This window comes from Bacillus rossius, chromosome 10 (assembly GCF_032445375.1).
Source record: "Bacillus rossius redtenbacheri isolate Brsri chromosome 10, Brsri_v3, whole genome shotgun sequence".
NCBI classification, from domain to species: domain Eukaryota; kingdom Metazoa; phylum Arthropoda; class Insecta; order Phasmatodea; family Bacillidae; genus Bacillus; species Bacillus rossius.
The window spans coordinates 5,047,935-5,072,322 of NC_086337.1; the positions used below are offsets into that span (position 1 = coordinate 5,047,935).

General features: G+C 44.8%; 1 protein-coding gene across 10 annotated transcripts in view; it reads left to right on the forward strand.

The window, feature by feature from the left end:
* The window catches only part of LOC134535735 (45 kDa calcium-binding protein), a 56,581-nt gene that overhangs the window by 29,281 nt on the left and 2,912 nt on the right, over positions 1-24,388 (forward strand). For 5 of the 10 annotated variants that reach the window (XM_063374961.1, XM_063374966.1, XM_063374958.1 and 2 more), the window contains exons 5-6: positions 5,130-5,252; positions 5,627-5,799. In XM_063374961.1, the coding sequence (XP_063231031.1) occupies positions 5,130-5,252; positions 5,627-5,799 (296 nt within the window). The remainder of the gene's footprint in view (positions 1-5,129; positions 5,253-5,626; positions 5,800-24,388) is intronic. The other 5 variants (XM_063374964.1, XM_063374968.1, XM_063374967.1 and 2 more) reach the window with 1 other exon arrangement.

The following is a 24,388-nucleotide window of genomic DNA, read 5'->3' on the forward strand; positions in this document are numbered from 1 at the left end:
TTCTGTAGTTTGCACGTGACTCAATGTTGACAGTCGCTGAACAAATTGTCTGAGTCTTCTTCCTCTACACTGTCACCTGGTGCACTGTCCTCATTTGTACACAATGTTCCTGAACTTGGAAAACTTGCCTTTCTGAAACAACAAACAAATTGTTGTTGATGTAACTTGTTTCCATGAATAGGCAATTTCATGCACTGCATCCAGAACATTGATTTTTTTTTCTTGTGGATTTTTGCCAGCATCCAAGAGATTCAAAATTTTTTGGACAATCCTTTTCCTGTACCACACCTTAAAGGCATGTACGTATGTTGCCATGTCCAAAGACTGAAGCTCACTGGTGCAGTTGGCAGGGAAAAAACAAGCTGTACATTCCTTCAATTCAAATCCTGAGGGTGAGCTGGGCACTGGTGAAGAAACAGCAGAATGTTTCTCCCCTGAACACCCATTGCTTCATCCAGAGCACACGGATGCTGTTCAAAGATTTTTGACGTCATCCAGGCTTTTTGATTTGCCAAATATTTTGTTGTAAAGTTTTTATGTTTTTAAAACACCTTGGATTCTGTGCCTTCCCTATCACCTATGGTTGAAGTTTTTCACTGCCATCTGAATTGCTCATTAGCAAAACTGTGAACCATTGTTTACCATGACATTGCTCCCCTTTCAAACACAGGGGTTTGTCTAGGAGAAGAGAATAAAACAGGCCTGTTTCATCCGCATTAAAATTGTCCTTCGGATTGTATCCTTGTATGTATTGGTACAACTGCTCTTGTTTCAACACTTCTATGGTCGTAGTCTACTCTTCTACTTTCTCCACATACTGCTTTATTTACAAGGTTATGTCATTTGAAACGGTCAATCCAACTATTGGATGCACGAAACTCATTAATTACTAGCCGCGTAGCTATAAATTGCGCCTTTTCTCTCAACAAAACACAGTTTATGGGTACATTTGAGGCCCTTGCACCCAAAAACCATTCCTTCAAAAGTACAAGTTCCTCATATTTTGATGCACTAATGTATTTTCTCTTCTTAGAAAAACCACCACTTTCAGATGCCTATTCTTGAATCATTTCACAATTTTTCACATTGTGTTCAGAGTTGAACTCGGCACGCCTAACTTCTCAGCAGAGAAACACGAGTACCTTTGTGCTCGACCACGCACTTTAAAAAGTTGAGTGTTTAATCAATTGAAAATGTTTTCTGTTTTTTACATGCTACCACCTTGTTAAAATACGTACAGATAAAAACACAGTCAATAACTCACAGGAAAAAAAAACTTTTTCCCTTATCCACAATATTATTTGTTGCCGACCACGTTCTTAACAGACGTTGACAAAGATTTAATACCGGAAATGTATACAGTACGTAATCCTAAATGTATAAGTTAGTGATGAACAGTAGGAATTCCTATAAACTGTAGCGTCAGCATAGCGTGCTAACGTTATCTTGAAGTCTGCCTTTATTAGGCCAGTGTTGGCAGCCTGTCAGTACCGTTTTAAGTGAAAAAGCACTTCGAAAAATTCACAAGCTTGAGCGCTAATGTTCTCAACAGCATTTTTGATTGGTATTTCACACGATAGTGATATCTTCATAGGTAAGATGTCCATGACAAACACGGGACTAGGCATGGGTCGGTACCGGTTCTCGGTTCCTACGGTTCTCAGCATTTTAACCAGCACCGAGAACCGCAGCTAAAATGCCGGTGCCGGTACCGGCAGTATAGCAAAACCCTATACGAAAATAGTCCTTCACTACAACTTGACAACAACTGCAGCATGAAATGGCTCCACTCACGTCCAATGCACATATAAATTATTTTTTTGGACTTTTGTGGAATAATATTCATCTCTAACTATAAAATAAATTACACGTGAAAATATTTAATGTTCTCGTCACATCTGTAAACAATGTATGTTTTACAATAAAAAAATAACAGTTGAAGGTGCCATAGATGTAGGGTAGTTCATAGATGTGTGTAACTCTATAACGTGCCTCAGCAGAGATGTGAGAATAGAAGACGCCATGTTTGTTTCAATTTGTTTTTAGAATTTTTTTTAATAGATTTAATGATTGATTTAAAATTTTCTTTAAAATTACGTTCGGCATTATAAAATTTTATGTTTTTTGTGCAGTGGTTTGGAGTGTAAGTTCACTGCATCTGCAGCCATCTATCAGAATGGCTAGTAACTTTCTCTTTTAGGCAAACGGGATTGCTTTGAAAGTGGCACGTCTTTGTTTTTAGTGTTAATAGCATTGACGAAGATCTCGCATGATAAAAATATTGTTTTGAAATTTTTAATTTTTTTATTATTAAAGTGGTGTATGGATGTGTAGAAGTATTTTACTCTTGACTGGTCAAACGAAATGCTTGTTGACAGTGTAATTATTCTGGCTAAATAGAGCAAAGTGTGTAAGAAATGGCATCAGAAGTGTGGCAGTAATTTACTGTTGACTGTGCAAACAAACTGAATTCAATGTAGGCAATAATTTAGATGGTTAATTTATTATTTTAATTGTTTCAAAGTTCACAATAATTGTATTTATTTCCATTGTAATATTTTATTTTTATTCCTAGGTTTTAAAGGAGGGTGTATGTAGATTTCTTGAGGTAATTACTAGATTAATATAGTAAATTTTAGTTTATTAAGTGTTCTCTATATTATTTCGAATTAATTTTTTTATTATAATACATATTACATTTGTAATAGGTTGGTGTGTTTACTGTAGCTTGAAAACTATACTAAACCTTTTCATTTTCTTTGATAGCCTCTTTAAAGACTGAATCATTATGCCAATGCATTTCTTTGTAAGCATACAATAAAAAACATTGCAGACAGAACAATACAAACAAATTATTATTTTCAGTGTTATAAACAGTAAATTGTTGAAGATGTAAGTCTGGATACAGCCTAGTGCTTTTTTTGTAGCCAAAACAATAAATAGTTTATTACTTAAAACGTTAAAACACCTCATAAATAATGTGTGAATAATATTTATTTTATTTTAAGTCAGAACCAAGGACCGAGAAGCGATTTTTAAGAACCGGTACCGAACCGAGAACCGGGAAAAAACAGGAACTGACCCATCACTACACGGGACTAAAACGAACAGTGTAAATTGCGGGAAGCAGATTATAGGCGCGTTGTAATCAACTGGAATTTATTGCATTGTATTAAATGAGGTTAAAACGGGCCTGAAATGAACTGGTGCAAATAACGGGAAAACCTATAATGTGGTAATGTAAAATCAGGGTTCTACTGTATGTAGTTTGAAAATTGTTTTAATTTAGTTGCTGTCATTCATTTCGTGTCCCTCCGGGTCGTTGCAATCTAAACATTTTTCATTAGTTATTGCAGGACAAAAGTTGGTTACATTGAAAGAATACATTTCCTGCTATTGCTAGCACTGGCATGCCCTGTTTCAATATAAGGAGCATTCCAATTTTTTCGCAAACAATACTTGTTCCTACATATTAATGTACGTTGTGGTGCAAATTTTTCCACCAATTTACACCACATGTGGTTTGCATATTTGTAAAGTTAAGCATGTTTTTATGACTTAAATATCTCATTTTATCGACTGTCTGTAATCACTCAATGTAAGAAATTTATTTTATTTAACACCGTTATAAACCATGTAGGTATATTAACTTAGTGCTTTAAATTTTTATCTAAATCTTATCAGTTAACTTCATCTCTAAACCATGGTGCTTTAACTTATTAACTTAAACTCTGAAACTTAATACTATAACTTTAGCTCCATACGTTAGTGCCTCAACTGTAGCAATTTAACAGATATTTACATAATAGTACCTGGAACCAAACCCAAAGATGTGAAAAGTCAGTTTGGGGCGGGGTATTTGAAAGAAACTGACACTGGAATACAGGAGCTGAGCGATGGAAGAGAGAGGACGGAGCCACACGTTGCTCCGGTGCATCAGGTGTCGCTGAGGGCCGAGAGACGACACTCTGTCTCCACTGGACACGTACTCCTGGTGTCGTCATTCCATTTGTTAAATGTATATCAACACCTTACAAAGGTTACAAGAATATACACGACCTACATTTACAAAAAAAAAAAAAAAAAAAGAAACAACACATACATAATAAAGCAAAACATTAAAAAAAAAAAGACAATAAACACAGCTACATAAAAAAAAGAATTAAACAAGGACAAACAACATGATACAGGAAACAACTTCTACAGGGAAGAACTTATATAGGATACAATTTATAAGATAATATGAAATTATTAATTATATGAGAATTAATACAGTACAATCAGGAAATATTAAATACAAAAAAAAAATTATAGTATTAATCATAAAAATGATTGAGAAAATAAATAGTCACAAAAATATTAGTGTTTACTTATTGGTTTTAAAAGGATCATTTATTTATTTATTTTAAATTTTGTCATGCCCACTGACAGACGTTAACTATCACAAAAGTTACCACACATTCTTGCATAAGCATGTATGTGTAACTTGCATTCAGGAAGTTCATCTGGAAATGAATTGGCGCTGAAGTTTTGGCCAGCACTGAAGGCCCAAGGCACAAATGTTTATATAAATTTTACAACTCCAAGAAAAAATATTTTAAAAAATTTACCTGGTGAAATAATTGTTTACACAATTACTAGTAAGTTAATTCATGAAAGTGGTACCAAGTTTAATGTTTCTAATTTTAAACCATTATCCTACTCGATGGCTTTTCGAAACATTTGAAAAAAAACTCTAACTTATAAATTTTCCTTAAAAATATAGGATATTCAATCAATATGTACTTAGAACAGGAATGATTACTTCTAATCGTTTTATATTACTTGGAAATTGTGGCTTAAGTAGGTAAATTGGTTCTCTAGTTATCCTCAAAATATGTGTTTTTTTTTGTATCAATTAACAATCATAACTGTTCTTTAGTTAATGCTAGTTCTGAGTCCTCCAGTGAGGTATGTTATTAACCTTACTTTTCAATATATTTATTATTAATGATATCACTCAGGTGTTTGCCAACAATCTCAAAATTTATAGAAAAATTATTACTCATAATGATTGCGGCCTACTTGAAACTGACATTATTGAAATAAATAATGGTGGCAAACTGAATGTTGTTACTCTCTAACCACAGAACATGACCCAGTAAGTGTGACTATATTGCTGCTGCTCCCACTGCGCGGAGGGCACGAGGCACGGCCCGTGACGGCTCACCGTGTCGCAGCGGCGGGCCAGGGAGTCGGTGGACCTGGAACAGGTGGTGTTTGCTGCAACAAGCAACTGAAAACAAACATTGCGTGCTTGTTATAATGTATGCCCTGCACTTTGTTTCAACTCATTTTGATGACAAAGTGTAAGGGATAATGTTTCCCTTTCGATATGTACCTATTAATGAAAAAAAAAACTTAATATTTTAGTTTGTGCAAGAGAAGGTTTAGCGAAAACTTCATGTGGAAAATTAAATTTTTGTGTTTGGGGGTTGAATGTGGGTTGAAATCAATTCAGATTCCAATAGACACGCCTTCGAACAATCAACTTTTTTCCTGTACCCCGAGTTGTATCGGCTAACTGAGCATTGATTGTGAATGAAATGTTGTGTCGAATATGGCCTCGGCCGTGGCTGTGTTGCAGATCGCGATGGGGATGAGGTACTGACGGAAGAGGAGTTCTCCAGTCTGCAGGCGGAAGGGGACGGCGAGAAGGAGGGTGAGACGCTGATGCAAGGGAAAGAAGAACGTCGTAAAGAATTCAAGGAAGTGATCGATAGAGACAAGAATGGCAAAGCAGATAGGACAGAGCTATTGGTAAATATGCACTTGTTATCTGTAGACCAAAATGTTTTGCTCTTTTAAACACAGCCATATTTTTGTTTGAGTTTTACTATTCCATCTTATTATTATTATTATTATTATTATTATTTTTCTGTATGTTTGTTGGCATTACGTAATGTATGCACCATGTTTTGAGATCCATCAATTGGCATTATCATTTTTTGGAGTTGCTCTGTTCCTGGGTTGTAGCTACATCGAAGACGAAGATATCACTGACGTTTCGGTCGACGTGTAGTCACCATCACCTGGAAGCAGTCACGGAAACGTCGGTGATATCTTCACCTTCGACGCTGCTACAACCCAGAAGCCAAGCCACTCCAGACAATGGCCGCGAAGCCTGCGATCTTTAGTATAAATTTTTCTTGTAACATAACCTGCTTTGTATATTTGCAATCGTTAGATATAACGTGTGGAAGTGTTTGTTTAGCTTTGTTTTGAAGTGATTTTTGTGAGTGAAAATACAAAAGTATAAATTTTGCCCAAAAAATTTCATATTGCATGTGATTTTGTAGCATACATACATGGACATTGTGCTGCTGAGCAGAAATAATCTGCGATTGAAGAAATACTATTGTTTCTTCAATAATGCTCTGTCTGTTGAGACAGGCCACAAGGAAGCTACTGTGCCATTAGCTGCTGAGAGAGTGCAGCCGACTAAGTTATTCGACTCAACCTTAACATGGGGCGAAACTAAACCAACCCTGCAGGCTAAAACAGCAAATCACTATCAACACTATAGCAGAAACATAATTGCATAGGAAATGTTTAGTAACATTCAATATAATGAATCGTGAGCAGTGGTGGAAATTAGTTAAGAACATCGACCAACCAGATGATCAAATAATTAAAAATACAATTATCAAAAACAACCTTATGGAGAAAGGACGTAACATTAATACTTTGATCCATGTAAAATTACCAATAAATATTCTCATAAAAGTTTCCAAGCCCGGGCATAAAAAAATATACAATGAAACCTATTTCACCTAAAAACCCAGTCTCTGTTCTCAGCGGCTGCTATTATCACAATCGGGAAAGTTTTTACCTCAATCTTGTATTTACTCATTTGATTCATGCAGTTATAGTTCATCAGTATGCCGACACCTGGGCACAAGTTACCGTAGTCGTAAGTACATTTTAAAGAAAAAGGTCACTTTAACATCTGTGAAAATATCTTGTTTATGTACTAACTTTGTGGACTGTCGTGAGGAGTTAATCAGGCATGTAACCATTTTCACGAGTCCACAAAAAATAACACATCCCCGCCGGACTTGGACAGACAGTCACTGGTCCATCGCGACTTGCTCGTTAGCAATCCAGCGGCGATCACACGCCCGTGCAAGGCGGGTTTCCACTAGTAACACGGCTTTCTTGCAAAGCATGCGTCTGGCAGCCCACAGTGGCGCATCTGTGTCGTTTCACGAGCCACGCCCGCAAACACTTTCTTCATGTTGAGAAAGAAAATCCTTGTGAAGTTGTAATTTTAATCACATGTCCCGTTTACATTACGTGAACATAAAGTTGTCGCCAGCACGCTCCAACACCAGCAGTTGCAAGCAACAGTTTTCACTGGCGGCTCCGCTGGTGCACCGCCGAACTGACCCGGCTAACCACCGGCGCACGACTACACAGTGTTGCACTGCACGCCGCGCCATGCACCAAAGAAAATAGTTCTGGCCTCAAAGTACTACTAAAGGTCTGAAAACCTAACTAAACACTAAAAGACAGTCACTCATAATTCGGTAGCCAATAAATATTAAAATACACTCTAAAAAATATAACTTAAGAATGAATACTAAAATAGAATATCATTTCATAATGTTCCAGCAACAGTTCTCAAAACTTTGTACTAAATTAACAGTCATCAACAATTTTAAAGCCAATAAAATATCCAAAAAAAAAACTTATACTTTACTAAAATTAAAAGAAATACCAAACTTAAGCGTGAAATTTACTGAAAATAGCAGGAACAAAACTAAACTTACGAAAACCTAAAAGGGGCTTGGCCCAAATGCCACAGTTTCAAAGAATGGTTTGTTGAAACATGAAAAGGGCAATGATAAGTTGAGGACATAATCTAGAGAAGTTGAAAGCAGACAACATAAGTATATAATATTGTTAACTGGGAGAATGTCAGTACTATCCCAGTGATTGTATACTACATCCTGAAAATATCATGATTCACGTTAAATGGTAATGGGACTCGTGCCCAGAGGAATGAAGGCCGAGAATATTCACCGTTGCTGGCGGGTGAGTGCAGGGCCACATGTAGGCATTGTGTGCTCCACTAGAGTTGTGTTGGAGGGGGAAGGGATGGCGTGGCATGTTACAGTGTCGACACTGGACAAAGGACTTGTGGATGGTTGCACCGCGCAGACGGGCAACTGAGCTGTGATGACACAGCCCCATCTGCAGAAGTACTGCCAACGTTGCATGGGAAGGAAATTTTAGAAAGGACTGCAGGCCGGGAGTAGCCATGAAGAAGTATTCAGGTTGTAAAGTCTGGGAAAAATAAAGTTTTAAAATCTTGTGTGAATATATGATGGGTCGAACCGGTTCTCGGTTCTCAGTTCTCGGTTCCGCCGGTTCTCAGCAAATTACCCGGCACCTAGAACCATAAATGTCGGTACCGGTGCCGGTACGACAGAAAGCATAACAGCTAATACTTTCCTCGGTAAAACGCTGTGGTACATCGCTGGCGACCAAGACGTTATCTGTCTCTCTTTTACCTAGCGGAAGGGATTACCATTTCAACTAGAAGTGAACCTATAGAAAAATAAAAGTGCTGTATATACTTTCAAAACTTCTCAAAAATTAAACTGCCATGATTTAAAGTTGTCTTTCAGCATTCAAAACAAAAAGTCCTTTGTTTTGTCCACTTGCCCTGCCTCTAAAAGCCTTCAAGGCCACAAGACTAGGACTTCACTGGCTGGCAGAGTCACAACTCCCCCACCCCCATGTTTCCCCCTCGTACAGTACAACAATTAGTTGTGAGCAGATTTTAACCAAACAAAACAAGAAATGGAACTGAAGTTCGCTATAATGCATGAATAAATTCTAGTCATAGAAGTTGCAATTCCAAACGTAAGGTAGGAGGTTAATGAAACAACAAACAATTTATATAACAAAATAAATGTGTTAGGGCAAAGAATGAACTAGGTTGAGAAAGGAGTTAACACCTGATTATCCGTCATAAGAGCGAATCGCCAAATTCTAGATAACTTTCAAAATGTTTCACTAGTGCTTCTGTTTCGTAGGTACGGTACACCGGTACCATCTTGGTCAAAGCTCTGCTGGTAAAGTCTATGAGCTGTGAACACCTTCTACCGCTCTATTCGCACCGTCTACATGAACTACAAACCTCTTTTGAAATTGGCAGGACAAGAACGGGCGGATGAAAAATAGACCATTTAGTTCCTCAAAGGCTTTACTTTGTTCCTCACCCCATTCAAATTTCTGTTCTTTCTTTATGCATTGATTTAAGGAACCATGTAAACTTGCAAAGTTGAGGATGAATCTGGAGAAATATCTTAGCTTTCCTAGGAACCTCACAATGTCATTGACACTCTTAGTTACAGGAAATTTAACATTGTAAGGATCCGTCACTAAGCTCCCTTAGACATCATATATCTTGTCTGGCCCAGCTTACTTTTTGAAGCTTTATAGCGATCCCTACCTCTTGCAGTTTTGGCAAAACAAACTTCACATGTTTAATATGTTACTCAAAATCCCTATAAGTAGATGAATATGTCATCAAGAAACGAAATGACAAATTTTGAACTGGTACCCCACCCTTATAGCACACCCTTTTACTTCCCGCTCCTCCATTGTGCTGAGTCACCCTGGACTCAACTTTAGGATATCACGATACCCCACCGCCTTAGTGGCACGCCTATGATGTCAGTTCCCAGATTAGTCAAAATACTAAACTTCCAAAAATAATTTATAAGTGTGCGGTAAGAATAAACTTTATTAAAAAAAAATTAATTATTTTATTTGACAAATTGAAACAAACACAAAATTGATGCTGGCAAGAAACTATTAGTTGTTAAATCCAAATATAAATTGCTTAGCCTACTTCCAGCTGTATTACATTTCTTGTATTGCTCACTAACCTTAAAAATAAAATAATAATATTGTAATAAGTACTGTATCTCGCGTGTACCCTAAGACTGCAGTCACCTAAAATGGTTACAAAAATGACAGCATGTAATAACATTATAATACTCTCTAACTTTCAGTGGCCAATAAATAAATATGTTTAACTTTACAAATAATTTTGCATCTCTATTAATCGAGTCTGTAAGAAATAAGCCTTCACGTTGCAGCAAAAAAAAATACATACATATGTGTCGCACAAAATATTCGTCACAGTCAAACCAAATGATTGCAAACGCCACTTGTCTGTCACTTGTGTGGGGCCGCACCGCAGAAACCATCAGACTCTCTTCGTTCACTGCCTGCGTGAAGTTTTGATGCTGATATTCTAGTCCATTTCAGTACCGGAGGCCTTTGTAATTTTATCTGTCTCGGCTCAGTTTACAGTCTGTCAAAAGGACTACCTAATAGCTTTGACCAAGTCTATATTAAACTTTTGACGTCAGCCGGGGCTTCGCCCCACGAGCCTGATCATCCTCCGTTCCCTTTCCCACCACCTTTCCTACCCGGCATTTGTGTCGTGACGTACGTAGCCGTGTGCGATTCAAACTGCGCGCCACGAACTACAGCAAGAGGGCGCTTAGCTGCAGTGCGCCGCACCCCTAATATATATTAACTAATATTGTAATACTTTTCTTTTCGCCCCAAAATAGTGTCACGACGGCTATGTATGCGAGTGTCTTTTGTTTAATTAAATCATGATGTTTTGTAATAAAATACGTGCAAACACGGACAAGGACGCTCCCTAGCGGGCGGCGGAGGAACTAGCATGTAACTTGATTTAAACTGTTTTCTATCATATAAGTAATTATTACAGATGGTCTGGGCATGGATGTAATGTACTTATTTTTGTAAAAGAGTTTATGTTATTTTCTATAATAACCCGGGGCACGCAATAGCTAAGTTGTAACGGTAATTGTGCTCGGCGCGAAGGGCGCCATGTTGCCTGCCACAAGCCCTTGTCTCTCCCCTATCTCCTTCTACAGCCGGCCGAGAGCGGACGTCTCTGCAGACACCCGAGGACATCACCGTTGTCTCTCCAATAAGTAGTTCTGTTAAGTAATTTATTCAAATCGTTTTCATTTTATCCTCGGGGCCTCTCTCGATCGGAGAGACTGCATCATTAATAATTATTTACTCTCCGGAGTTTTCGATCATCTGTGTATTAAGAAACGGCTTGAGGCGGCCACGTGCGTGGTTCGCCTCCTCACCTAATTCGATTCGTGCCTCGGGCGTTTTATACCAGTATCAAGGGAGGATTGTGTAAGGGCGTGTAACATGAGTAATAAAAACCATCTTAACTGAGTTACGTGTCTTTGTGTTCGGGGGACCACGTGGGTCCCTAACCTGGTCAGCGGCGTGTGGGAAGCCCTGAGAGCCCACTGCGATAATTAGGAGCGTGCCCGACGCTGAGAGCGGGCTTAGTTAGGGACAGGAGCTGCGTTAAATATCAGGAGGGCTAACATCTCGCCGCACACGGGCCACGTAACGCCCTGAGTTAGAGTTTTCCAGCCGGGTCCACGTGCCCACTCATGTGTTGGCGCCCATTAATTTCTACCGATATTCCCACCTCAACACCGGTACGCCCTCACTTTGTTGCACTTAATGCTTGCTCATGTAGTTTCTATACAGTAGACATAATTGCAGAAATTTCCATACTTACAGGTACTTACAGGTCTTACAGGTCGCACGAGGATTGCTAACCAAACATACTGCCATATTGCACCAGGATTCAATGCTGGAAATGGAATTTACAAACTTATTTCTATCCAACTCTCAGCAGTTGCACCACGGTTGAAAAAAAGAATTGTCTTTCTCTGTAAACTATGCAATCTTGTTAGGGACTAACAAAGTGTTTAGGGCCTTACTAACGAGGATAGACCTACTTGGTGTGGTGTTTCACGAGCTGCAGTGAAGTCCTGCCGTGTTGGCACGCCTGCCGTGCCGCCAGCTCGCTGTCTGGCCTCTACTCGACTCCCGCGCCGCGCCAGTCACCAGACACAGCCTTTCTCTTGCACTCAAATTGTCGCAAGGCTCTTCTCTGGCTCCTCCAGAATGGCCTTAAGCGTCAATCTTTAGTTTGCTGCCTGAGTGAGAAGGGAGTGGCCCCACGTTGGGCGCCACTAATTGTCGCGTGTTGAGGGTTGCTTCCTGCTGGAGCGAGTCCTCTCCCTGCGTCCAATATTTACTGTGCTGCCTGAATAGGAAGGGAGCGGCCTGACTGGCGCGAGTAACTTCTGGCTGGAGGTTCCTGAGAGGGGTAGGTAGGATTCTCCCCCACCTTGGGATGCCCTGAAAGTGGCTCCCAGTGTCCCTCGTCTGATGCCTACTTACGGGCTGCGGCTGGTTTGGCTCTGCGGTCTCCCGGTAGTAGGGCTGACCTGCTTGCGGGCTGGTTGGCTGGCTGGCTGGCTGGCGGGCAGCTGGCAGACTGGCTGGCTGGCTGGCAGACTGGCTGGCTGGCTGGCTGGCGGCGGGATAGGTCCCCGTGGAGCTCCCTCACCCCGAAAGGACACTCTCAGATATGCGGTACGAGATTTATTAGAGTACTCGCGGTTGGTACCGACAGCCTCCCGATACACACTAACTCGCGGACTCGGTTGTCGGTCTTCTGCTCTTGGCTGGCAGGCTCGGCTGCCAGCAAAGGCGCGGTGAGCGGTTGAAGGCGCGGTGAGCGAGGCTCGGCTGCCAGCAAAGGCGCGGTGAGCGGTTGAAGGCGCGGTGAGCGAGGCTTGGCTGCCAGCAAAGGCGCGGTGAGCGGTTGAAGGCGCGGTGAGCGAGGCTTGGCTGCCAGCAAAGGCGCGGTGAGCGGTTGAAGGCGCGGTGAGCGGTTGAAGGCGCGGTGAGCGAGGCTCGGCTGCCAGCAAAGGCGCGGTGAGCGGTTGAAGGCGCGGTGAGCGAGGCTCGGCTGCCAGCAAAGGCGCGGTGAGCGGTTGAAGGCGCGGTGAGCGAGGCTCGGCTGCCAGCAAAGGCGCGGTGAGCGGTTGAAGGCGCGGTGAGCGAGGCTTGGCTGCCAGCAAAGGCGCGGTGAGCGGTTGAAGGCGCGGTGAGCGAGGCTCGGCTGCCAGCAAAGGCGCGGTGAGCGGTTGAAGGCGCGGTGAGCGAGGCTCGGCTGCCAGCAAAGGCGCGGTGAGCGGTTGAAGGCGCGGTGAGCGAGGCTCGGCTGCCAGCAAAGGCGCGGTGAGCGGTTGAAGGCGCGGTGAGCGAGGCTCGGCTGCCAGTGGTGCCTCGAGGGCACCGACTGACCTCCTGATTTTTTTTTTTTTTTTTTTCCTAACCTAAGTTAAACTAAGTGTATTGGGAGGGGTCCGGGTTAGGAGGGACTTAAGTGCGTCTCAGGCCGAAGCCTATACGCTCTACTCATGCAGGGAGTACCATGCAGACAAGGGAGCATGCATATTGTGCTAAGGAGGGGATTGGCCAGCCATGGCTGCGATTGGCGCCATGACTAACTCCCCTCACTTGACTATTCTAGACTAACACTAGAGATAAGTTGGGCCCAGGTAAAACCTCCATAGACAGAGGGAAAACCCTGGGCACTCACATGCGGGATGCAAATTTCATGCATTAATAGCAAGCAGGTTGGCTACGGGAACAGAGGGATGGTTCGGAAGAAGAGTTGGACAGAGTAGAAAGTCACTACTAAGCAAGTTTGGGAGGGAACTTGGACTTTTTGTCCGCATTATGCTTTATTTGTTTGGGTACTGGTCTTTAGGGGGCGACTTCGTCGTTTCCCACCTGGCTGCCGGCTAGCTTGGTGTTTGAGAAGGGGAAAAAATTAGTGTTATGTATATATATACACATATGCACTGGCATATATATATATATATATATACACACACGCATACATATGGTTGGTATGCATGTTGTGTGTGTGCGATGTCACACTAGTTGCAATGGTAGCTGGTATTCAAAATCTCATGCCGTCAGGATCACGACCGGCGCTGGAGGTGAGGCCTACCAGGCGAGCCATGCCCATCAGGCATGGAGAGTCAGCCCTAACACAGCAAGGCAGAGAACCCGAGTGGGTCAGATCATACACCTGCGTGCTTCGGACCATTTTGAATTATTATAATCATGTTTGGTTATTACATAATCACATAATTAATTGTCATGTATGATAATTAGGGCGCTTATGTTCTTAATTTACTTAACTTATAACTAAGGGGATGAAACCTTAAATTTATATTAAATTAACTTTTACTTATTATCTAAGAGCTGCCAGCACACATATGTATTATGCGCGAGCTTTATTTCATTTGTCATGCGCACACTGCCTTTAATTATGCGGAAGCATAGGCAGATTTGTGTTGCCAGCCTGCCACGAGTCCGTGGAATGCCGGCGCAGGAGGTACTGAGCTGCTCCGAGCGCCGGGCAACTAGTTTTGTTTGGAGGGGGTCGCGCGCTGATTGGCTGGCCAATCAGAGGGCGCCTCGCCGTTGCGGACTGTACAGAGGCCCACAGCTACGGCGGGCGGTGCGCGAGGATTGATTTTGGGCGTTTGTATTTTTGTTCTACGTCCGGATCATAATTTCCGAGAGTAGAAACAAATGGGTTTAAACTATTTATGCATTTATCGTAAAAAGTTTGGGCTGTACGAGTATAAAAGTCTTGTAACGTTTCCGTGTCTGTTTCGCAATGCAAGGCTTCTACTGGGCAGTATCTCGGGGCGTCTGTAGCGATTCGGATGCATTTATTCTGAATTCGCTGCAGTTTTAATAAGTGCGAGTTTGCTGCAGTGGCCCATACAGGGGCTGCATATGTTATTATAGGGCGAATGAGTGCTTTGTAGAGCAGGAGGCCTGTTTTTACCTTGCTGCCACATCGTCTACTCATGACTGGGTACAGTGTGCTAATTCTAACCTGAGCTTGCTGGCGCTTGGTGTCAATATGATGACGCCAGAGCAGTTTTCTGTCCATGTGGACACCTAAATATTTTACCACGTCCTTGTGCGGGACATTTTCCGCAAACAAACGCAGCTGGGGCCTAGTGTCTGTGGGCGGGAGATTTTTTCGTGTAAACACGATAGCCTCTGACTTGGCTGTGTTTACCTTAATTCTCCAGGTCGTACACCACTGTTCGAACTCAGTGAGTGCTACCTGAAGCCTGTCCGTGGCTAGTTGGAGGTTATGGGATCTGCTATACAGCACTGTGTCGTCTGCATAGCAGCCTAACTTCACTAGGCGATGTGCTGGGCGTGGCATGTCGCTGACATACATATTAAATAATACAGGGCCTAAAATGCTACCTTGTGGCACTCCGGCTCTAATTTGTTTGATGTTGGATGTAGCACCTTCTGTTGTTACTCTGAAGGTTCTGTCTGCTAGGTAGGATGCTATTAATTTGATATAGCAATCCGGGAAGTTAGTTTGATAAAGCTTGTAGATTAGCCCTGCATGGAATACTCTGTCAAAGGCTTTCTCTACATCTAAAAATGTTGCTACCACGTAATCTTGTACATTAAATGCACTGGTAATTTCCTCAGTGATTCGTACAAGTTGGTGTACTGTCGAATGTGCTCCGCGAAAGCCGAACTGTTCGTTTGGGAGCAGGTCATTTTCGTGAATGTGTACCTTAAGTCGGTGTAATATAATACATTCAGCGACTTTGGAGACGGTGCTTAATAGACTTATTGGCCTGTAGTTTTGAGGCAGTGTTTTGTTTTTGCCCGGTTTGTGGAAAACTATTACATTAGCTTCCTTCCACTGGGCTGGAAAAATATTTAGTCGGAGCATTGCATTAATGCAAGTGGCTAAATATTCTAGGGCTTCATTAGGTAGCTGTTTCAGGACTACAGCCTGAATACCATCGTTACCAGGGGCTTTGCGTGGCTTCATTTTTTTGATGGCACGCTTAACCTCCTGTGCTTGTGTCAGTAGGGGTTCTGATGTAGTGGGCAGGCGCAATTTTATCCTAAGTTCGCGATATATTTGCGCTGTGAATTGCCTGTCACAAGGCTGCATGTTAGGTTGGAAGGCAGTTTCTAAGACGTCAGCGAAAGCTTGTGCCTTGTCTTGTGGTTGGAAGGCCAGTCCATTGTTTGTTTGGAGTGGCGGGATTTTTTCCGATTTATTTAAAAATCGTCTGGTCATATTCCAGGCACTTCCGTCCTGAATGTTGAGTTGGGCTATTTTTTCTTCCCATTGGCTGCTGCGCCATAGGCTTATTTCGTCAGAAATAACCGAGTTTAACTCGTTTATTCTGTGTTTTGTGGCCCGTGTGCGTCGCCGGGTGTATTCACGGCGCAGTCTGTTTTTTTGCGATATAAGATCGCTGATGTATGCTGGCAGCTCGTCGTGTGCTAACCTAACCTCCTTTTCTGGGATGCACTGGTTTATACTGGCCTGGATTTGATTAGTTAATTCGGTTACTGCGCGATCTAAGTTTTCGCTATTTTCGATATTAATTTCGGCCGTGTTCGGTAGGTTTATTGTAAGGAAATTTTGAAAACCTTGCCAGTCTGCGTGTTTGTAGTCTCTGATTTTTCGAGGCTGTTGTGAGCTCGTGGTTGTCTCATCAAAAATTAGATGCACGGGAAAATGATCAGAAGACAGATCATGCACAACTTCAAGTTCGAAACCTGTATTAACTCGTTTATTTATGACGATATCTAAAACATCGGGTAGAGTATTCAGTCTCCCTGAGTCGTGAGTGGGCTCAGAAGGAGCATGAACATGATAATTTTTATTTAATTGGTGGGTGTAGAGTAGTCTTCCATTTGCAGTTGTGTGCCTGGAATTCCACTCTAGATGCTTTGCATTTATGTCCCCGACTGCGAGGAAGCTGGGGGCTGCATTATATAGGGCGTCCAGGTCCGCAACTGTGAGGGACCTGCCTGGGATCGCATACATTGAAATTAATTTAATTTGCTGCCGATTTATTGTGAGATTTATGCCTATTGCTTCTAAGTTAGGGAAGTCCGGGAGCTGACAAGTGGTATGTTTAATGCTATTATGTATTGCCAGAGCTACGCCGCCGCTTCTGGTATTTCTGTCGCGCCTATAGATAACATAATTTAAAATTGTTAGTCTATCTGTCGGAATTAGGTGCGTCTCGTTTATTGCCGCGATTTTAATTTTATATTTATCCAGGTGGTTTATAAATTCCGGTAATTTAGATTTAATACAGCGTGCATTCCAGAAGAGGAGGGACTGCAACCTAAGACTATTGGCCAGGGCTGGTGTGAATTCCGGGACCTGGTTATTCGCTGCCAGTGAGCTCGTCAGCAAGCGCAACGCAGCAGTCCATGGTCGCACGAAGCTTGTCGGCCATGGTCTTGGACGGGTCACACCAGATGGCTATCAGTTGGCACAGTGGTGCCAGAGCCTGCCTCATGTGACTGCTGGCCTGAAAGGCCTTGCTCGTTTGGAGGATATTTTGCATATCCTCCATTTGTAGGGGCTGGGCGCTGGGGGCGGGAGCAGCTGGGGCAGTTTGCACCACTGGAGCTGCGTCCACGGCCATGTGCTCGGCTGCGGGAGGCGCAGGCTGCCGCGGGGCGGGCTGGGGGGCCTGCTTGGGCGGGACTGCAGCTGCAGCCTGTGTGGCCTGCAGCTTGTCTTGGGCGGGCTGGCGTGGCTTGCCTTTGCCATTTTTGTGCCCAGTCCAGTTCTTTTTGGGCTGGGTCTGGCGCTGTCCGCGGGGGCGGGGGTTGTTGGCCAGGGCAGGGTAGGCCATGTCATCATGACTGGCTTCCCAGTGCTGCTGCAGGGGGGCGTAGGTGTTGACGCCCACTTGCAGCATGTAGTCCCCGAAGGTGGGGGGCGGGGGGTGCCTCGGGCCCCAGGGGTTCTGCCTCGGGGGGCCTGGGGGGTGAGAGGGGCCTGGTTGGGGGGCCTGAGCCTGCTCCTCTGCTCGCTTGTTGGCCCGGATGTCTCGGCGAGACTGTTGCTCGCGCTCCTTGCGGATGTCCGGGGGAAGGTGCCTGCGGGTCTCCTTCTTGTACTCACTGCACCCCCTGTAGTTGGCGCAGTGTTTGCCTTCACACAGAGCACATTTTTTATACTCTGGGTTGCCGCCATTTGGGCACTCAGTGGCCTTGTGTGGGCCGCTGCACCATCGGCAGACAACATTTGCAGCGCAGCCCTTGCCAACGTGTGTAAAACGCTGGCAATTGCTGCACTGGGCAGGGCCTGACGGGCGTCGGTAGTCGTCGACGCGGATTCTCATGCCTGCGAATTCCTGCAGGGCTTGTATTGTCTCGGACGGGCATGACTGGGGCACTTCTACTACGAGTGCGTCACATTTTTGGCGTCGCTGCCGGTTCTCCAAGAACCAGCAGTTTTGCACTGGGAGGCTCAGTGCAGCGAACTCCTGCTGCAGGAAGTCCAGGGGCGTGTCGTGGTGGATGCCGCGCAACACAAATTTTTTGGGCACTTCGTCCCGCTGAAGCAGGACGGAGTGCTGGGCGCCTATGGCTTGTAGGGCTTTGACTGCCCGATGGTAGTCGGTAATGGACCCTGTGTGGACCATTAACTCATTCCGGCCGCGGTTCTGGCAGATGAATTTCTCTGCCAGCGAGTCTTTCAGTGCCTTGTAGACACGAGGGTAGTTGTGGCCCTGGTCCAAAAACACAAACAGTGGTTTCACGCGCGGGGCCTTGGGAGCTGCCGCGGGTGGCTGTTGAGTGGGGGGGGCGGGGCCTGCCTGCTCGGTCGCGGGAGAGGTCGCCATCTCGTGGTGCGACCTCTTCGCCTTTTTTGAGGCGACTGCCTGCCAGTCGCCTTGAGTCTCGTCCTCCTGAGGGGAGGGCATTGCCACTTCCATGTCCGTCATTATGTTTTTAGGTCGCGTCAGTTCCTCACACTCGTGAGCACCCACTGACCGTCCCCCGGGACTAAGTTAGCCGGGTTCAGGCTAGGCTGAAGGGGATCTAACTCCCCGGGTGTCTCAGAGCTCGTTGGTCGTAAATATTACCTTTACCTGGTACCGTTACACTCTACCTGCCTGCGCACTCTGGGTGCACAGGCTACCTTTCAGAAAAACACTGGGTAGCACTGTGAAGTGCTACACACAGCTTTAGGCGCGGAGCTCCTCTCCGTACGTCCGTCCTCGGCCAAGGCTCAAGGCAAAACCTTTCTTTCCTGACCTCCTGCAATTTTTTTTTTTCCTAACCTAACTAAAACTAAGTGTATTTTGTTTGGGAGGGGTCTGGGTTAGGGAAGACTCTAGGTGCGTCCCAGGCCGAAGCCCTTACGCCTAATCATGCTGGGTTTAAGCCATGCAGAAAGGGAGGCATGCATCGTGTGCTTTGTTCGGGGATTGGCCAACCATGGCAGCAATTGGCGCCATGGCTAACTCCCCTATCTTAATTCTAGACTAATTACTAGATAAGTTGGGCCCAGGTAAAACCTGCATAGACACAGGGAAAACCCTGGGCACTTTCATGCGGGATGCAAAATATCATGCATTATTAGCAGGCAGGTTGAGTACAGGAAAAGAAGGATGGTCCTGGAAGAAGAGTTGGGCAGATAGAAAAATTCTACTAAGCAATTTGGGAGCTTGGACCTTTTGTCCGCATTTGTTTTGGTGGGCACTGGTCTTTAGGGGCAACATGTTGTTGTTCCCACCAAGCTGCCAGTCAGCTCGCGTACCTAAAATAAAAAAGAAGAGTGATATGTTGTGTACGCACGATGTTGTTCATTGCATTAATTAACCGCGAGTATTGGCACTGGGTCGTACTCCGGAACAGACATAGCTTCAGGTCGCCTGTCGCCAAGATGGCAGTTGGCAGTTAGAGAAATTGCCTGATCCGTCATTGCAAGACCCTAGCCGCAACATCTACGCTATGAAGCTACGAATAATTAATTTGTATTGTGTTACCCGCAAGTTGATGTGTCGGGACACACTCTGGAGAGGACATAGCTTCAGATCGCCTGTCGCCAGCAAAAGGCAGTCGGTCGGTTAGAGAAATTGCCCACTCCTTCATCGCGGGTCCCTTACAACAACTCCTACGCTTTATTTCTAACGGTGTTGTACGGGCTGTCTGAGAGCTTGATGTAAGTGTTTGAGCTGCCAGCAGGCTCGTGTATTGTGCCCAGCGGCATGGCCACCCATTACAGCATAGCCACACTCGGCGCTGGACGGAATTCTCTGAACAGTCCGCAACCATTTGGTCGGGGTCCGGACTCTGGGCGCGCGCGCGCTGTGATTGGCCGGAGGGTCCGGCCAATCACAGCGCTCTACGGTGGTCGGTGCGCAAGTACCATTTTCGGTCGCTTAAATTTAATTATTTCATCTGGATCATATTGTCCTAGTGATGAAACAAGTGCATTTTCATGTGTTGCACATTTGTCATAAAATGTCTGTGTGGTTCGGACGTAAAAATCATGTAATGTTTCTGTGTTCGTTTCCCGATGGAGAGCCTCGACTGGGCAGTATCGGGGAGCGTCTGTAGCGATGCGAATGCATCTGTTCTGTATTCGCTGTAGTTTTGCAAGGTGTGATTTAGCTGCTATAGCCCACACAGGGGCTGCATATGTAATTATTGGGCGGATGAGGGCGTTATAGAGCAGCAGTCCGTTTTTAACTGTGCCTCCGAGGCGCCTACTCATTACTGGGTACAATGCACACATTCTGCCATGTGCCTGTCCCTTCTTCGAATCTATGTGAATCCTGTATAGTAGTTTACGGTCCATTTGAACACCTAAGTATTTAGCAACGTCTTTATGGGGAATTTGGTCGCCGAACAGGTTTAATTCAGGCCTGCGATCGTGTGGTGGTAGATTTTTACGCGTGAAAATTACAGTTTCTGACTTTGTAGTGTTTATTTTTATGCGCCATTTTGTGCACCAATCTTGCATGGAGCTCAGTGCGGTTTGTAGCCTATTTGTGGCTAATTGTAGGTTATGCGATCGGCTGTATAGGACTGTATCGTCCGCATAACAGCCTAATTTTACAAGGCGGTGTGCAGGTTTTGGCATGTCGCTCACGTATATATTAAATAAAACAGGGCCTAAAATGCTGCCTTGTGGCACGCCTGCATTTATAGGTTTTATGTCTGATTTAGAGCCTTCTGTTGTGACTCTAAATGTCCTATTGGCTAAGTAAGATGTTATTAATTTAATGTAACAGTCAGGGAAGCCTGTTTCATACATTTTATAGATTAGACCTGCGTGAAAGACTCGATCAAAGGCTTTTTCTACGTCCAGGAATGTAGCTACTACATAATCCCGCACATTAAATGCGCTAGTTATTTCTTCCGTTAGGCGGACTAGCTGTTGTACAGTCGAGTGTGCACTACGAAAACCGAATTGCTCGTCAGGCAATATGTTATTTTCTCGTATGTGTGTTTTAAGTCTGTTCAATAATATACATTCTGCTACTTTAGAGAGTGTATTTAGTAGGCTAATTGGCCTATAGTTTTGCGGCAAGGATTTATCTTTTCCTGGCTTATGAAATACTATAACATTAGCTTCTTTCCATTGTGTCGGAAAGTAGTGTAGTGTTAGCATAGCATTTATGCATGCTGCTAAGTATTTGAGTGTTTCATCTGGTAGTTGTTTTAGGACGATAGCCTGTATACTATCATTCCCCGGGGCTTTTCTAGGTCGCATGCGTTTAATAACACGTTTGACTTCTTGCGCTAGTGTAGGGACTGGTTCTGCAACTACAGGTTGTTGTAGTTTCAGGCGCAATTCCCTGTATATTTGGGCAGTGAATTGTCTGTCGCACGGCTGATTGTGAGGCCGGAACGCAGCTTCAAGTGTATTCGCGAAGGCTTCTGCCTTATCACGGGGTTGGAAGGCAATACCAGTGTCTGTTTGTAGTGGTGGTATTTTATCTGTTTTATTTAGGAGACGTCTGGTCATAGTCCAGGCACTATTGTCCTGGATTTTGAGCCTAGATATTTTTGCGTCCCATGTGCTCGCTCGCCAAAGGGCAATTTCGTCTGATATTACTATTCGTAATTCATTTATTCGGCGCTTGGTTTGGGCCGTTCTACGTCGTGTGTATTCGCGGCGCAGTCGACTTTTTTGTGTGATTAATTGGCCTATGTGTGCTGGCAGCTCGTCATGCATTAACCTAATCTCCTTTTCTGGAATGCACCTGGTTACTCCGGTTTGAATTTTTGTTGTTAATTCAGTGATTGCTGCCTCTAGATTTTCACTGTCCGTTATGTTTATTTCGGCCGCGTCCGGTAGATTATTTCGGAGATAATTTTGAAAACCCCCCCAGTCGGCTTTTTTATAATCTTTGATTTTACGAGGCGTGTTTGACTCTGTTTTTGCGTCATCAAATACAATGTGTACCGGAAAATGATCGGAAGACATTTCATGTATAACTTCAAGTTCAAATCCAGAATTTACTCTTTTATTAAGTGCAATATCTAAAATGTCTGGTCGTGTGTTTTGTCTACCAAAATCATGCGTGGGCTCTGAGGGAGCATAGACATGATAGTTTCTATTTAATTGGTGCATGTAGAGTAGTCTACCATTCGCTGTTTGGTACCTACAGTTCCACTCTATATGTTTCGCATTTGTATCGCCAATAGCTAAAAACGAAGGGCCTATATCAAATAATAAATCTAGGTCTGCTATTGCTAGTGATCTGCCGGGTCTCGCGTAAATAGAAATTAATTTAATTTGCTGCCTGTTTATTACCAGATTTATTCCTACTGCTTCTAAATTTGGAAAGGGAGGAAGCTGGCATTCTGAGTGTTTTATACTCTTATGCACCGCTAAGGCCACGCCACCTCCTCTATTATTTTGCCTATCGCATCTGTATGTGACGTAATTTAAAATTGTGAACCGATCGGATTGTTGCAAGTGTGTTTCATTTATCGCCGCAATATTTATTTTATATTTGTCGAGGTGATGAATAAATTCGTTCATTTTATTTTTAATTCCATTTGCATTCCAGAAAAGGATTTTGTGTAAGTTGGTATTGTTGGTCGATTGTGTTGTGTCGTGTGCCTGATTATTGGCTGCCATTATGGCTAGCAATAATTAATTGGACGAAGCCCATGGCTCTGATCTTTTCTTTTAACTCTGTGCCTGGGTTGCACCATATTGCCATGAGTTGGCACATGGGCACGATGGTCGCGGCCAGAATGGGATCGGCCTTAAAGGTCTCTGACTGTTCCAGGACCTGGAGGAACTGGGACATGTCTGGCACAGGTGCAGGTGTGCTGTGTTGCGCAGCCTGGGGCTCGGTTGCTGGGCCAGAGGCCGCGTCAACTGCCATTGTTTCGGCAGGTGGTGGGGCGGGGGGAGCTTGCGTCTTGGCCCGCGGGGTAGGTTTGGGTGAGGGGGCAGGTGCCGCGGATGTGGCCGGTTGCCTGTCTCTCTCTGCACGCGTCACGGGGGAAGCACCACCGCCATTTTTGTGGCCGCTGTGGTGCTTCTTGAAGTGGGGCTTCGGTTGTCCACGATTTTGGCGGCGCGGTCGGTAATCGTTTGCGATGGCCGGGTAGTCGATCTCGTTGTAGGAAGTCTCCTGCGCAATCGGAGCATACCGGTTTTGCATCGCCGGAGCTATGTATTGGCCGAAGTAGTGCGGCTCCGGGTACCTGGGCGGGCCCCATGGGTTGGGCCTCGGTGGTCCCTGTTGGCCTGATGGGCCTGGATGCTGGCCAGAGGGGCCTGGGTGTTGGGGCTGCGCCTGTGAGGCAGCCGCAGCTCGCCGATTCTCTCGCATGGCCAGTTTGGACTGGCGCTCGCGTTCCTTCCTCTGCTGAGGGGGGAGGTGTCGGCGAGTCTCGGCCTTATACACCGAGCAGCCGCGGTAGTTGGCCGCGTGTGGCCCGCCACAGTTCGCGCACCTCACATGGTCGCGGTGTCCTCCGTGGGGGCAGTCGGGAGCGCGGTGGGGCCCGCTGCACCAGCGGCACACTGGTTTGGCGCTGCAGCCTCTGCCAACATGGGAGAACCGCTGGCAGTTGCTGCACTGTGAAGGACCCGCGGGGTGGCGGTAGTCCTCGACGCGGATTATCATCTCTGATCGCGAGAATTGTGTCCGTGTCGCAGGTCTGAGGGACCTCGACAACCAGTTTGTCGCACTTCTGGCGTGTTTGGCGATTCTCCAGGAACCAGAAGGACTGGACTGGGAGCTGCATGTCGGTGAAGACTTCTGTCAGGAATTCGGCCGGGGTTTCGCGATGTACGCCGCGGAACACGAATTTCTTAGGGATTTCGTCCTTCTGGAGAAGGACGGAGTACTGGGCGCCGATCGCCTTTAAGGCCCTGATCGCGGCGTGGTACTCGGTCACTGATGCCGTTTGGACCTGGATTTGGTCACGGCCTCGGTTGTACACCGACCATTTCTCCTGAAGGGAGTTCTTCAGGGCGCTGAAGATGGTCGGGTAGTTGTGCCCTTTGTCCAGGAAGACAAAGAGCGGCTTGATTGCTTGTTTCTTGCTGGTCGCTGCCTGCTGCGGCTGTGCGGGCGCTGCGCTGCGGATG